This window comes from Saccopteryx leptura, chromosome 6, assembly GCF_036850995.1.
Source record: "Saccopteryx leptura isolate mSacLep1 chromosome 6, mSacLep1_pri_phased_curated, whole genome shotgun sequence".
Taxonomy (NCBI): domain Eukaryota; kingdom Metazoa; phylum Chordata; class Mammalia; order Chiroptera; family Emballonuridae; genus Saccopteryx; species Saccopteryx leptura.
The window spans coordinates 75,480,484-75,496,641 of record NC_089508.1 but is presented as its reverse complement, the minus strand read 5'-3'; the positions used below and the strand labels follow the sequence as shown (position 1 = coordinate 75,496,641).

At 40.7% G+C, this 16,158-nt stretch overlaps 1 protein-coding gene across 2 annotated transcripts in view; it reads right to left on the bottom strand.

Moving 5' to 3' along the window:
* SPG11 (SPG11 vesicle trafficking associated, spatacsin) overlaps positions 1-16,158 on the bottom strand; it is a 106,810-nt gene that overhangs the window by 63,532 nt on the left and 27,120 nt on the right. For both annotated transcript variants that reach the window (XM_066341478.1, XM_066341480.1), the window contains exons 9-15: positions 12,909-13,064; positions 12,359-12,534; positions 8,529-8,705; positions 6,282-6,353; positions 5,888-6,015; positions 5,019-5,194; positions 3,526-3,739 (exon numbers count right to left, since the gene is read on the bottom strand). In XM_066341478.1, coding sequence (XP_066197575.1) covers positions 3,526-3,739; positions 5,019-5,194; positions 5,888-6,015; positions 6,282-6,353; positions 8,529-8,705; positions 12,359-12,534; positions 12,909-13,064 — 1,099 coding nt within the window. The remainder of the gene's footprint in view (positions 1-3,525; positions 3,740-5,018; positions 5,195-5,887; positions 6,016-6,281; positions 6,354-8,528; positions 8,706-12,358; positions 12,535-12,908; positions 13,065-16,158) is intronic.

Below are 16,158 nucleotides of genomic sequence, written 5' to 3'. Positions count from 1 at the left end.
ATGATTATACTACATTTTATTTATCCACTCTACCTTTTTTTTTTTTTTGGTATTTTTCATAAGTGAGAAGCAGGGAGGCAGAGAGACAGACTCCCACATGCACCTGACCGAATCCACCTGGCAAGCCCACTAGGGGGCAATGCTCTGCCCATCTGGGGCCACTGCTCTGTTGCAACCGGAGCCATTTTAGTGCCTGAGGTGAGGTCATGGTGCCATCCTCAGCACCCAGGCCAACTTGCTCTGGTGGAGCTTTGGCTGTAGAAGGGGAAGAGAGAGATAAAGAGAATGGAGAGGGGAAAGGGTGGAGAAGCAGATGGTTGCTTCTCCTGTGTGCCCTGACTGGGATTCAAACCTGGGGCATCGACATGCCAGGCCAGTGCTCTACCACTGAACTAACTGGCCAGGGCCTAGCCACTCTACCTTTGGTGGTCATTGCAGTTGTTCTTAGATTTTTTTTTTTTGTAAAATAAATTTACTTTTCTATTACTACAAATGAGGAAGAGCATCTTTTCATGTTTATTGGCCATTTTTGTTTCTTCTTTGTGAAGTGCCTAATTGTGCTGGCTGGCATCTTCCCCTTCAGATCCAAGCTCTCCTCCTCTGCTGTGTCCCTGGAGGCTCACCTGTATTGGTTGCTCCACGCCCCAATGCCCTTAGGTTTCTGTTGTTACTTTGCCTTATGGGGGATCCCCACCAGGAGATGTCAGAAAAGTGTAGGATGGGGATGTCTTGGCTCTCTCTGTGCTGGGTGTGCAGACTGACTAACACTCTCCTCTAAGAGACCCAACTCCTGCCAGGCAGCTCTCTTGATCTGTTTTCTTCCTTTGCCCTTCAGGACTTGTAGAAAGCACACTCTCATGGTCATGAAGATATTCTTCTGTATCTTCTAAAAGCTTTATAGTTTCACATTTGATATTTAGGTTTAAAAATCTACATGGAATTGACTTTATGTACAATATAAGGGAGAGGGTTCAATTTAACTTTCCCCTCAAATAGCTATCATCCAATCAACCCAGTTCCATTTGGTGAAAGGATTATTCATTCCTCACTGTTTTGTGGTGTCACCTTTGTCATATATAAAGTGAATATGCATGTATAAGCTTGTTTCTATGCCCACTACTCTGTTCTGCTGATCCATTTATCCATCCCTGCACTAACACTCCGACTGTCTTCATTGCTATTGCTTTAGAATAAATTTTGATATCTGGTCCTTCTTTTTTAGGGCTATTCTTGATCCTCTCTGCATTTCCAAATTAATATTTATAATCAGCTTATCAAATTCCAGAAAAAACCTGCTGAGATTTTTATTGAGACTGTACTATATCTAAAGAGCAACTTGGGAAGAAATGATAGCAGGTTTGTCTTATTCCAAATCTAAGAGAATGCTTATAATGTTTCTCCACTCTTTTCTAATGTTAGCTAGATTTTTTTTAGATACCCCATCCAAGTTAAGAGAGTTGAATCTATTCTTAGTTTGTTAACAGTTTTTATTATAAATATATTTGAATTTTATTAAATGCTTTTATGTATCTATCAGGTTGGTATTTTTTTCCTTTAATCTGTTAATATAGATTTCAGTAGATCATTACTGTCATATTTCATATTAAATCACACATATATTAACTTTTTAAATAATCAAATATTAAGCAAAATACTTAATAAGAATAGAAGTTATATGAAATTTTACTTTTAGTAAACAAGAAGAGGCTTAGTGCAATGTAAAGAAGAGTGAACAGAAAGTCAAGGGTAAAAAAATTAAAACCTTTAAGTACTGTATTGGATAAAGGTCTTAAGTTCTCTGGGTCTCATTCTCCACATTTTTTACTTTTTAATTTTTTTATTGATTTTTAGCTAGAGGGAAGAGAGAGAGAGAGTAGGGAGACACAGGAAACATCAACTTGTAGTTGCTTCCTGTATGTGCCTTGACCAGGCAAGTGCAGGGTTTTGAACCGGTGACCTCAGCATTCCAGGTTGATACTTTATCCACTGCATCACCACAGGTCAGGCTCACTCTCCACATAAGTTAAGTAAACAATACAGCTATACTTCCCCAATAAGTATAATTATAAAATAAAGCATGAGAAATTAAATTTAAGAAACTTAAAAATTAATATACACTTTGTTTCCTTCTATTCTGACAGCTTAGGAAGATAGACCAAGTTGAACAATATAAAATTGCTGATAGTCATCCATTTTTGACCCACAAAAATGGCAAGTTCACATGATTTTATCTAATAGAATTATTTTTAGAAATTAAAGTTTTTGTTTTTAAATATTTTGTTTATTCATTTTAGAGAGGGAAGAGAGAGAAAGAGAAGGGGGAGGAGCAGGGAGCATCAGTTCCCATATGTATCTCAGCCAGGCAAGCCCGGGGTTTTGGGGGGGCCCTCTCGAAGCCCGGGGTTTTGAACCAGCAACCTTAGCGTTCCAGGTCGACACTTTATCCACTGCGCCACCACAAGTCAGGTAGAAATTAATTAAAGTTTAAAGTCTTCCCTTAACACTTCAGGAGTTTCTTCCCCTCACTTATCTCTAAATTGAGTAGTTCTCTTTAGTTCAAGGCCATAAATAGCATATGGGTACAGTGAAAAGAGTGGGAGACACTACAGGATGCTAAGCTGTCCTTATCTCAGCTCTTGCCACTTGGTCCTTGTAGCTCACTGACAGCTTACCATTTCTACACCAAAGTACATACTAGGTTTAGGGAAGAAACTTCATCTAGAATTTGAGAGCTTATTCACCCCACATGATGCTAAATGCATGAGATTTTAAAATCTCAATATATAATAATGCCTTTTTAATTTTTTAAAATTTTTTATTAATTTTAGAGAGGAAGGGGCAGAGAGAGACAGAAATACACACACACATAGAGACAATGATTTGTTCTACTTATTTGTGCAGTCATTGGCTGATTCTATTTTTTGTGAGAGAGACAGAGAGAGAAACAGAGAGAGGGACAGATAGGGACAGGAAGGGAGAGAGATGAGAGGCATCGATTCTTCGTTGTAGCTCCTTAGTTATTCACTGATTGCTTTCTCATATGTGCCTGGACGGGGGTAGGGGGGTGGGGGGGACTGCAGCAAAGCGAGTGATCCCGTGCTCAAGCCAGCGACCTTGGGCTAAAGCCAGAGACCTTGGGCTTCAAGCCAGCACCATGGGGTCATATCTATGACCCCATGCTCAAGCCAGCGACCCCACGCTCAGGCTGGTGAGCCTGTGCTAAAGCCGGATGAGCCCATACTCAAGCCAGCAACCTCGGGATTTCGAACCTGGGTCCTCCACATCCCAGTCCGACACTCTATACACTGCGCCATCGCCTGGTCAGGCCATTGGTTGATTCCTGACTGGGGATCAAACCTACAACCTTGGCATATTGGGACAGCATTCTAACCAAATGAGCTAACCAGCCAGGGCCTAACGTCTCAATTTTACAATACTATGAAACAACATTCCTCTGGAGTCATGTCATTTCAAAGAAAACATCACAAAATTATTTTTTATTGCTCTTCCCCAGAGTTATTGTACCTGGCAAGCTCATCTAAAATTTTATTCCTCATGTTGTTGTTGCAGCAAGTATTCTGATCAATAACATCAACAGTTAGAGGAGGCCATTTGTTCTGCTGAAGTGAAGAATAACTAGTCTGGGTCTGAAATTCTTCAATCCACGAGATAATGCTTAACCAATCATGGTGAGCTGTGAGGTATCTCCAGAGGGCTTCGGCAGAATATGATTTATATTCTACATTAAAAACAAAATACATTTTAAGATAGCAATGAATTACAATTATTGAGACAAAACTTAATACTAATCAATAGAGTAAATATGATCTGAACAAATATATATATATATATATATATATATATATATATATATATATATGACTTATTCAGGGCCTCTGCTTCTTTTACTGTTTTCTTCTTTTATGTTGTTGTTCTTTCTATAATCAAGTCAGCTGGAGAAAGAGCTAAGCATTGCTTCTTATTAGTATAGTGGTTAAATAAAATTTGGGAAAAAGCCCTCTTTTTCATTTTTCTTTAAAAAAAATATATATATATATATATCTCATTGATTGATTTTACAGAGAGAGGAGAGAGGGCGGGGGAGCAAGGAGTATCAACTCATATAGTTGTTTCACTTTAACTGGTTGTTTCTGGCATGTGCCTTGACTAGACAAGCCCAGTTTCAGACTGGCAACCTCAGCATTCCAGGTCAACACAACACGTTTTCCACTGTGCCACCACAGGCCAGGCTCTTTTTCTTTCTTTTTCTATTTTAGCGAAGGGCAGTGGGGTGGGGGGAATACAGACAGGAAGAGAGAGAGAAGAGAAGCATCAATTCTTCGTTGCATCTCCTTAGTTGTTCATTGATTGCTTTCTCATATGTGTTTTGACTGGGGGGCTCCAGCAGAATGAATGACACCTTGCTCAAGCCAGTGACCTTTGGGCTCAAGCCAGCAACCTTGGGGTCATGTCTATAATCCCACGCTCAAGCCAGCGACCCTGTGCTCAAGCTGATGAGCCCACGCTCGAGCCAGGGACCTCAGGGTTTTGAACGTGGGTCCTCAGCATCTCAGACCTACACTCTATCCACAGTGCCACTGCCTGGTCAGCTACTTTTTTAATATAAATAACACTTTGGCTATAATAATAAACATAAATTTGATACCCTATGAATTACCACTATTTACCACTGCTAGTTATTCCCCAGAGGCCCAATGTGATATAGACCCTCAGTTTACACAAAAAGAAACTCAAAGACTCTTTGGAAAAATAAAAATGTCACTTTGAAGCAGGGAAGAAAACTCAATTTACTGAACCATACAACTTTTCTCTTTCACTATAACATTATAAGTCCCTTACAAAAACTTTTGAGACAAAAGGTTTTCAACAACTTGCATTTTAAAGCAACTGAATAATTTCCCCCAAAGGAATTCTAAAATGGAGACACCCCAAAATATACTAATGCCTAATTTAATACTCATTCAGTATGTTCAAATATCAGGCTCTCTCACACTTGCCTTCTGTATTTATCCTAGGGAGAAGAATAGATTCTTGCATTAGTTGATTCCACCACTGGGCCCAATTTAATGCAATTCTATGGTGCTGTTTGTTCAATATATCTTTATAATCATATTTCAGGAATGAGTCCAAAACAGATTTGTGCTTGAAAAAATCTTGTTCCTTTATCCAATACCTAAAACAGTGATATAATTTTTTTTTATTTTGGAGGAAAAAGCATCATTTCTTTTTATCTACTCAAAAACTTCTATTTTGAAAGAGAACATATTTTAACACTCTTAATATTGTATCTATTATCTTTAAAATACATATATTTTAAAGAACAGGAAATTCCTGAGTTTATTCTGGACGATGCAAGTTTCACCTCCACAGGGAATGTAAGCTCAGTCCCACAGAAGAAATCGATGCTCACTAGCAATTAAAAACTAAACATGGCCTTGGCTGGTTGGCTCAGTGGTAGAGCACTGGCCTAGCGTGTGGATGCTCCAGGTTCGATTCCCAGTCAGAGCACACAGGAGATATAACCATCTGCTCCTCCAACCCACCCCATTCTCTCTCTCTCTCTCTCTCTCTCTTCTCCTCCCACAGCCATGGCTTGATTGGTTCAAGTGTATCAGCCCCAGGCACTGAGGATGGCTGTGGAGCCTCGGCCTCAGGCTCTAGAAATGGTTCAGCTGCAAGCATGGCCCCAAATGGGCAGAGCATCAGCCCCAGACGGGGGTTGCCAGGTGGATCCCGGTTGAGGCGCATGCGGGAGTCTATCTCCCCTCCTCTTACTTGGAAAAGAAAAAAAAAATTTTAACAAACCAACTAAACACTATCTAAAATATTCTTCCCATCTTATCAAAGGGGGGGCTAATGAGACTACCTGGGAAAGGACTGGACCTCCACATTTTCTTGTGAATGTTCTGAATAAAACTTCTCAACTTGACACACGAAGTCTATAGTTCTTTTCTCTTTTTCAGAAAAATAATTTTTTTCTTTTAAAATGTCAACCTTGAATAAAAAGTAATTAAAGCAATGACATCACAAAAATCAAGCACATTTGCAAAACAAATGTCATGAAGTTAATGCCATTTAGGAATTTTGAATTTGAGGTAATGTATACATTCACATAAATTTTCCTTTACCACAAATGCAAAATGATCATTTAAAAAGACAAAAGGAGTTGTCTTATTTTTACTTACTGGATATTAGTTGAATGTTAATTTTCACCAAGGTTTACTAGAAAGTATAAACTACATAGTCTCACCTTTACCTACCAAAAAGTCCCGTATATTTTTATCAGTTGTATAGAAGCATATCTTGAGCAACTGTTCTTTTACATCAAAGCCCTATAACAAACAGAAAAAATCTTAACTTTGTAATGGAGCTATTTTAAATATAAATATATATGTTGGGTACAGAATACTCTATTACAGACACATATAGAACATCACAGCTTTCCTGCTTCTGTGAACATTCATTTTCTATATTAATTATACATATTTACTGCCTATCCCTAAAGTCATTAAGCATTTTTCCAGAACAAAGGCAGCACATCAAATAATTTAGGATAATGCCAGGCTATCTACCATTGGACCAAACTATATGTATCTGCTATGATGATTCACTTAAAAACAAAAGTCAATGCAGCCTGACCAGGCGGTGGCACAGTGGATAGAGCGTCGGACTGGGATGCAGAGGACCCAGGCTCGAGACCCCAAGGTCTCCAGCTTGAGCATGGGCTCATCTGGTTTGAGCAAAAAGCCCACCAGCTTGAACCCAAGGTCGCTGGCTCCAGCAAAGGGTTACTCGGTCTGCTGAAGGCCCGCAGTCATGGCACATATGAGAAAGCAATCAATGAACAACTAAGGTGTTGCAACGCGCAATGAAAAACTAATGATTGATGTTTCTCATCTCTCTCCGTTCCTGTCTGTCTGTCCCTGTCTATCCCTCTCTCTGACTCACTCTCTGTCTCTGTAAAAAATAAAATAAATAAATAAATAAATAAAAAATTAAAAAAAGTCAATGCAAATAACCTTATATAGTTTCACTCCTCGACATTTTCACGGGGAAGACTCTAACCATGAAGACTAGAGCCACATCTTAGTTTAGTTCACGAGACCTACCTCTAGGACTTCCCCTCCTCCAATGAAGTAAAACCATGGGCTTGAAGCAAAGGCATAAGCCATTAGAAAGATCAAATGGAGGTATAAGGGGTCACAAGAACGTTGTAGAATTTTCAACAAATAATGAGGTTCTGTGTAGGCTTTGATATGTGTGAAGTCTTCAACGAGAAACACTATCTACTTCTAGGCAAAGTGCTATGTCTAACAGAAAGCAAATGAATGAAAAATATCTTCAAGAAAGTTCTCAGCCCCCAAAAATATTTTAGTATTGATGTCATTATTTCACAAATGTCTTAGTCTGTGATCCAACTAAATACAAATCAATTCTTTCTCTTTTTTTGGATAAAATTTTGGCTTTATTATTTTATATTCAGTAGGTCAATTTAAGCTCCTGTCTATATCTTGTGGAGTGGAGGAGGCTGGGCCATAGTCAGCATGGCCTTTTCAAGTTATAAATCAGTAACAGCAGTCCAAAGGTGTCTAATACATGTTGAGTTTATTGCATCATCGCAAACAGAAAAATTGTCTCCTCTTGACCAGACACCCAAAGGGTTATAAAAGAAATGTAACTTAGCTCAAATTTGAGCATTTGTACTAAAAAATTTAAGCCTCGTCTTGGTATTTGTAAAAGACTAAGTGTGATCCTCTACAATGCCTTCCATGTCATAAAAACATCCTACCACATCTACCTTAAAAGGCTGCAGGTTCTCATTACATTTGTAGTTCCATTGCAACTATTTATATAAGATAAACATTCACACTGGCTGGAATGAAGTCCGATTTCCAATGACCAGCGCAGTCACAAATCAATTTTTTTGTCCATCGATTTCAGAGAAAGACAGGGAGGAGGGAAGGAAAATAGGTGGGGGAGGGAGAGAGAAAGGGGGAAGGGAGAGAGAGGGGGAAGGGAGAGAGAGAGAAGGGAAAGAGAAAAGGGAAAGGAGAGAGGAGAGGAAAGAGAGAGGGGAGGGGGTAAGGAGAGAAGGGGAAGGGAGAGAGGGGGAAGGGAGAGAGAGGGGGAAGGGAAGGGGAGAGAGAGAAGAAAAGGGGGAGGAAGAGGGGGGAAGGGGAGAAAGGGGAAGGGAGAGTGAGGGGGGAAGGGAGACAGGGGGACAGAGGGTGGGGAGAGAGATAGAGAGGCAGGGGTAGGGAGAAAGAGAAGCATCAACTTGTTGTTCACTTAGTTGTGCACTCACTGATTGTTTCTCATACATGCCCTGACTGGGGCTCAAACCAGCGACCTGGGGTTAAGCTGGACTCCAGGATGACTCCAGGATGCACTGTGCCACCAGCCAGGATAAACCAGTTCTTATATCAACCAGAAACTATATTAAGTACATAGAGATCTTCTCTTACTTTAGGGACTTTAAGATCAGACAAATGGATTATACTACTCACCATATTCTTTAAAAGTTCAGAGGCTTCCTTTATATTTTTCTTTTTCAAACAGTCAAAGACCAAATCTAGGCCTATTCTAATCAGCTCTTCCAGTCTTTGAGAGGAATGATTATTAATCCTGAAGAAAGTTTGTGCTTCTGGTATTTTGTTGTTTAAGATGGCATTGGCAATAACTTCCTAAGAAAAGGAGGAAAAACATCTGCCTTTTAAGTTCCTTTTTATTTCCTTATTATGATTATCAACATGGACTTACACATTTATCAAGCACCCACTATGGGACTTTTATTGAAAATCTACTACTACTAAATTTGGGCTCTGCACAGGGGATATAAAGTTGACTGAGACAGAGACACTGCTGTCCAGGAGCTTTTAGACTAGTGGAAGACACACAAATAAAGTACTGACTCTAGTACTGCATGACAAGGGAGAGGATACAGGTATCCCAGGGTGCTGGAGAGGAGGGTCCAGAAGAGGAGCATCTAAATAAGAGGGGTGCCAACAAAGAAAAGGCTCTTTAGTATAGATGCCTGATGAGGTGAAAAGTTTCTTTTTTTTTAATAAATAAATTTTTATTAATTTTAATGGGGTGACATCAATAAATCAGGGTACATATATTCAAAGAAAACATGTCCAGGTTATCTTGTCATTCAATTATGTTGCATACCCATCACCCAAAGTCAGATTGTCCTCCCTCACCTTCTATCTAGTTTTTTTTGTGCCCCTCTCCCTCCCCCAAAAGTTTCTTTTTTTAATTTTCTTATTGAATTTATTATGGTAACACTAGTTAACACAATTATATAGGTTTCAGGTGCACAACTCTATAACAAATCTCTGTACCACATATCATGTGTTCAACTCCCCAAGTCAAGACTTCATCCATCACCATTTATGTCACCATATCCTCCTCCACCTCCCCCCTCAATGAGGTAAAAGTTTATTTATTTATCTGAGAGGAAGAGAGATAGTGAGACAGATTCCCACATGCGCCCCAATCAGGATCCACTTGCAAACCCCATCTAGGGCTGATGCTCGAATGAACCAATCTATCCTCAGTGCCAGGGGCTAAAGCTTGGACCAACCGAGGCAACCTAAGTACCTGGGGCGATGCTCAAACCATTCAAGCCACTGGCTGTGAGAAAGATAGAGAAGGGAGAGGGGGAAGGTGGAGAGGCAGATGGTCGCTTCTCCTGTGTGCCTAGACCGGAAACCAACCTGGGACGTCCCTATGCCAGGATGACACTTTATCCACTGAGCAAATCAGCCAGGGCCTCTTTCCTCAATATATATCACTTGTCTGTACAACTTTTGGGGCCAGGGCCTCTTTCCTCAATATATCATATATAACACTTGTCTGTACAACTTTTGGGGCCGGGGCCTTTCCTCAATATATATAACGCTTGTCTGCACAACTTTTGGGTCCTGGCTGATTGGCTCAGTGGGTAGAGCGCCAGCCTGGCATACGGACGTCCCAGGTTGATTCTGGTCAGGGCACACAGAAGAAGAGACCATCTGCCTCTCCATCTTCCCCCTCTCCCTTCTCTCTTTCCATCTCTCTCTTCTGGCTCAGTTGGAGCAAGTTGGCCCCAGGCACTGAGGATGGCTCCATAGCCTCACCTCAAGCACTAAAATATAAATAGTTTGATTGGTGAGCAATGGAGCTGTGGCTCCAGATGGGCAGAGCATCACCTGGTAGGGGGCTTGCCGGGTGGATCCTGGTCAAGGTGCATGCAGGGGTCTGTTTCTGCCTCCTTGCCTCTCACTTAATTTAAAAAAAAAAAAAGAGAAAAGACAAGAGTTCATAAAAGAGGGAAAATTATGTATAGAGGCAAAAGTATAGAAACAGGATCAAGTCATCATGGAACTCCAAATTACTCAATATAACAGGAGAGAGAAAAAAAGAAGCCTGACTTGTGGCGCACTGGATAAAGTGTCACTCTGGAACACTGAGGTCATTGGTTTGAAACCCCAGGTTTGCCTGGTCAAGGAACATATGGGAGTTGATGCTTCCTCCTCCTCCCCTCTTCTTTCTTTCTCTTCTCTCTAAAATGAATAAAGTCTTAAAAAAAAAACACCAGAAGAAAAAAGCCAGGGAAAGTAGCAAATGAAATTTGAAAGAAAAGTAGTGGTTCCATCATGAAGAGCATTGTGTGTGAGATAGATTTTATTCTGAAACTTATGTGGAGCACTGAAGGATCTTAAAAGGGTGAGGTGAGATAAGCGCATATAGTATATATATATATATATCTATATATACTATAAAATCTAAAACATATATATATATATATATATATATATATATATATATATATATATGGAAGAATATTCAGACAGTAATGTAGAGAATGGACTGAAAGGGATTCAAGCTCCAGATAGTGAGGCATTAGGTTACTGCAATAATTCAAATAAGAAAAAAATCAAGCATAAACTGAAGACCTAAGCCTAAGAGAGAATAGAAAGGTGGTGGCATTCTTTTTTTTTTAGAATGTGCACAAGATAGAGAGAGATAGGAAGAGAGAAAGGTGAGAAACATTAACTCATAGTTGTGACACTTTGGTTGGTCATTGATTGCTTTCTCATAGGTGCCTTGATGGGGGGGGGGGGCTACAGCAGAGTGAGTGACTCCTTGCTCAAGCCAGCAACCTTTGGCTTCAACCCAGTGACCATGGGGACATGTCTATGATCCCACGCGCAAGCTGGTGAACCCATGCTTAAGCCTGCAACTTAGGGGTTTTGAAGCTGGATCTTCAGTGTTCCCAGTCAATGCTCTACCCACTGCACCATTACCTGGTCAGGTGAAAGGAGGCATTCATAACCAGGGGCTTTAGAGGGGTCTGTACACCCCATTAAGTCATGTACAAAACTGTGTATGTGCACACACATACATTCATATGCATGTTTTTGTACACAGAGTCTACAGCTTTTATTAAAGTAGACTATAACCTCCCTGAAATTAAAAATCAGTGATTTTGATTAAAAAGAGCAGAGGACCATGGAAGTAGCCTTGAAAGACATTAAAAAGGGGTGGGTAGGGAAGAAGAGGAGGTCAAACCTGCGAATGAGAATGGAAAAGAAAAGCCAAATAAAGTAGGGGAAAATAGTAGCTTTTGGCTAGAGAATGAGTAAGGGATACAGAAAAGCAGTTACACCAGGCACTTCCCTATGTCTCCACCCCAAGAACAGCAGTCCTGCGAACCTGGCATCCTCTCAATCTTATCACTCTCACTGCCTATTGATGCTGATCAGCTGGGTTAAGCTAGTTTGGCCTTTGTCGTTCCAATGCCAATGTTCTCCACCTGGGTGGAGGGAGTCTTCTATTTCCTGGTCCAGCACAGTTTGACTGTATTAACCTCTATTATAAAAGAAAGGCAAACAGATGAGCACAGTAAATTTAAATGGCAAAATGCCTTAACTAGAATCTGAGACAGGACTCAAATCAAATATACTTCCAGGCGATAATGTTATAAAATAAAAGTTTCCTAGGACTGAATCACTAGCATCAATTCAAAGACTGGGCAGAATGTGTAAGTCCAAAGTACCAGGCCCTAGTCGTGCAGGAAGTGCTGCTCATGGGTTTGGGGCTGGGCGTTTGTCACCGGATCCAAGTGGGCAGAGGTGGCACTAAGAGGGAGCCTACCTGTGTTCTGAATTAAATAAACAAAACTTATAAACAAACTGAAGTTGTGCCCATAGATCTCCAAATCTACAAAACCTAGAACTCTTGCAAAAGATTCTGAATCACAGTATACAGAGTCTAAATTCTGTTTCTTCTATTGTTTTCTCAGATCATCTGATTCTGGCAAATAAAAGAAGTGATAATTACTCATATTTACCTCAGTGCTGAGTTTCTCCCATATACTGCTCTCCTCTACTTTGGGGACATTTTCATTTACATCATATTCATCTACAGTATCTGTGAGCTTCCAAGGAAACTTGATCATGAAGGTTCGAAGTTCATTAATGTAGCTGGTCAAAATGTTCACTCCTTTCTGTAGATGTTCATCTAACTCTATGGGAAACACCAACATAACAGTTTCATACAAACATAAAAGTGTGTGTGTGTGTGTGTGTGTGTGTGTGTATAGAAAGAATATATCATAAGCTGTTATAATTATAAAGAATTCTAGAAAATGTCAAAATTCAAACTCAATGTTTTCAAAACTTCAAACAAAAAAATCTGAGCTTTTTCCTATTTATAAGTAGCTCCATGATTTAATGCAACTCTTCTCACAGCAATTAGTCCTTTCTGCCCACTTCCCTGGTGTTGAAGCCCATTTCACTCGGTACTCCACTGGTTTATGTGCTCTCCAGCAATAGGACCACTTACACCTGTGTTCTGACACAGAATAGAACAACTGCACCCTTCTTTGCTGCTACTCTTACCTTCATTGTGAATAAAAAGCTCCTTTATTTGTTTGTTAAGGAAGGACAGTGTAAGGTTAAGCAACTGTTCTGAGAAGTTTTTGCTTTGGGTTTCAGAATCACTTTCTCTAATTGCTGAGCAAAGTAAATCCAATGCTGGTGTCAGCTCTTCCACATCTGAGAAAGAACCAAAGAAATTAACATGAAGAACACCGGAATATTCCCAATAAAATGAGCATATCCAAAAATACCATATTTTAAAATATGTCTTATTCTCAAAAAGCTCAGAAAATTTTTATTATTTTTTTTTATAGAGGAAGGGATTTAGTGAGACAGACTCCTGCATGTGCCCAACTAGCATCCACCTGGCAAATCCCTGTCTCTTGCTGATGCTGGAATCAACCAAGCTACTTTTAGTGCCTGAGGCTGATGCTCAACCAATGGAGCTATTCTCAGCACCTGGAGCCAATGCTTGAACCTGCCTGCAAGAAGGAAAGAGAGTGAGGAGGAGAGGGAGGGGAAGAGAAGCAGATGGTCACTTCTCACATGTGTCCTGACTGGAGATGAAACCCAGAACATCCATATGCCAGGCTCACACTCTATTCACTGAACCAGCCAGCCAGGGCCTAAAAAACTTTTTCTTTTTGAAGTGAGAGGAGGGGAGATAGAGTCAGACTCCTCCATGCGCCCCAATTGGGATCCACTGGCAACATCTGTCTGGGGCAGATGCTTGAATCAACCAAGCTGTCCTCAGTGCCTGAGGCTGATGCTCAGACCAACTGAGCTATCCTCAGCACCTGGGGCCAATGCTCTCAGACCAATCGAGCCACTGGCTATGAGAGAGGGAGAAATAAAGGAGAAGAAAGAACAGAAGTATATGGTTGCTTCTCATGTGTGCCCTGTCCGGGGATTGAAACTGGACGTCTGCATGACTGGCTGACACTCTATCCACTAGAAAACTTTTATAAAGTCTTATTCACTGCAAACTTCAGTGATCCTACTTATTACTGGTCATTACTTACTGTAATTACTAGTAACTATCATTTTGCTGACCATCTTACATCTTAAGTATTGTATTGGGTGCTTTTTGTTTTGTTTTGTTTTTAGTAAGAGGAGGGGAGGCAGTCAGACTCCCACATGCACCCAACAGAAATCCACCCAGCAAACCCACTAGGGGGCGATGCTCTGCCCATCTGGGCCCCTTGCTCCACTGCAACTGAAGCCATTTTTTTAGTGCCTGAGGCAGAGGCCATGGAGTCATCCTCAGCACCCAGAGTCAACTCTGTAGTAGGGGAAGAGAAGAGAGAGAGAGAGAAGCAAGAGGGGGAGGGATGGAGAAGCAGATGAGTGCTTCTCCTGTGTGCCCTGACCAGGAATCAAACCCGGGATATCTACACATCCGGCCAAAGTTCTACCACTGAACAACCTGGCCAGGCCTGTATTTGGTGTTTTATAAATGCTATCTCATTTATTCCTTTCAACAACCTGAGAGATAGGAGGTATAGCCTCCTACCCAATAGATGAGGAAACTGAGATTCAGAGAGAGTAAAAAACTTGCCCAAGTTAATTTGGAAAGTGGCAGAGCCAAAATCTGAACTTAAGCCTGATTTCAAAAACATTCTCTTAAACATGATGGTGATAGCAAGGGTCTTCCATTGGCCACTTGCAGGCCCTAATGAAGCGTTTCTTGTTTACCTCAGCATCAGCTCTAGAACTGTGTGAGTAGCAAGGATCGGAAACATGGATTTTCCCCTGGGAGAGCAGATAAAGCTGTTCCCATGCTTCTTATTTCCAGTCTCATTCCTCTAGCCTTTAGGGCGGAGCAATGCAGGTGAGAGTTAACTGACCAGAAATCACCAGCCACGGAAAAGCAGTAGTAAGTAATGACCATATAATCGCTGATGGAGCCACACTCACCACCACAGACAAGGCTCTTTTCTATAAATTTGAGCAGATTAAAAAAATTGGAGCATAAAAACAGTAGCAATTCAAGAGGGAGGAGACCAAACTGCACTCAAAACAGAAGAGAATATTTTTTTGTTTGTTTTTTGTTTTTTTTACAGAGACAGAGAGAGAGTCAGAGAGAGGGACAGATAGGGACAGATAAACAGGAATGGAGAGAGATGAGAAGCATCAATCATTAGTTTTTCGTTACGGCACCTTAATTGTTCACTGACTGCTTTCTCATATGTGCCTTGAATGCGGGCCTTCAGCAGACCGAGTAACCCTTGCTCAAGCCAGCAACCTTGGGTCTAAGCTGGTGAGCCTTGCTCAAACCAGATGAGCCCACGCTCAAACTGGCGACCTCGGGGTCTCGAACCTGGGTCCTCCGCATCCCAGTCTGACACTCTATCCACTGCGCCACTGCCTGGTCAGGCTAGAATAAAGTATTTTGTTTTGTTTTTAAATTTCTAATCCCTATTCTTTCTTTAAAATCATATTTATTGATTTTATAGAGAAAGAGAGAAAGAAAGAGAAGAAGGAAGAGAGAGAAATATCCAGGGATAGAACCCACAACCTTGGTGTATCGGGATGATGCTCTAACCAACAGAGCTACCAGCCAGGGCTCTAAATCCACCTTCTTAGAGAGAACCAACACTACACTGGCAGAAAAGCAGGTTGTCATTGTCTTCACATAACTAGAATACAAGTTGGTAAAATTTTTCTGAAGGACAATTTATCAAAGTATTTAAGAATATAAAATATATACCTCTTTGACATGGAAATTCCACATCTAGAAATTTATCCCAAGTAATTAACTATACATATGTGATATTTTACACACACAGCATTGATAGCACATAGAAAAATAATAGTAAAAATTGGGATCAATCCAAATGTCTAACAGAAGTTTGGCTGGGTAAATTACTGTACAACCCATGCAATGAAATTCTATGTCACAGTAAATACCCTGTCCAAAATATCTACAAAGACATTTGGTCCAGCCAGCTCATCTACCTTAATCCCATGTGCAATGACCAGCAAGTCTACTGAGGCAAGAAGGATTATAATTGGCAAGACAGCCACAATACAATTATTGGACCAATAAAACATGTTTTTTCTTTTGGTTTTTGTTTTTTTTAGGTGACAGGAGGGGAGTTAGTGAAGCAGACTCTCCCATGTGCCCCAACCAGGAACCATCTGGCAACCTGATCATGGGCCCATGCTTGAGTACCGAGCTATTTTTAGCACCTGGGGCTGTTGTGCTCCAATGGAGCTATCCTCAGTGCCAGGGGCCATGCTTGAACCAACTGAGCCACTGACTGCAGGG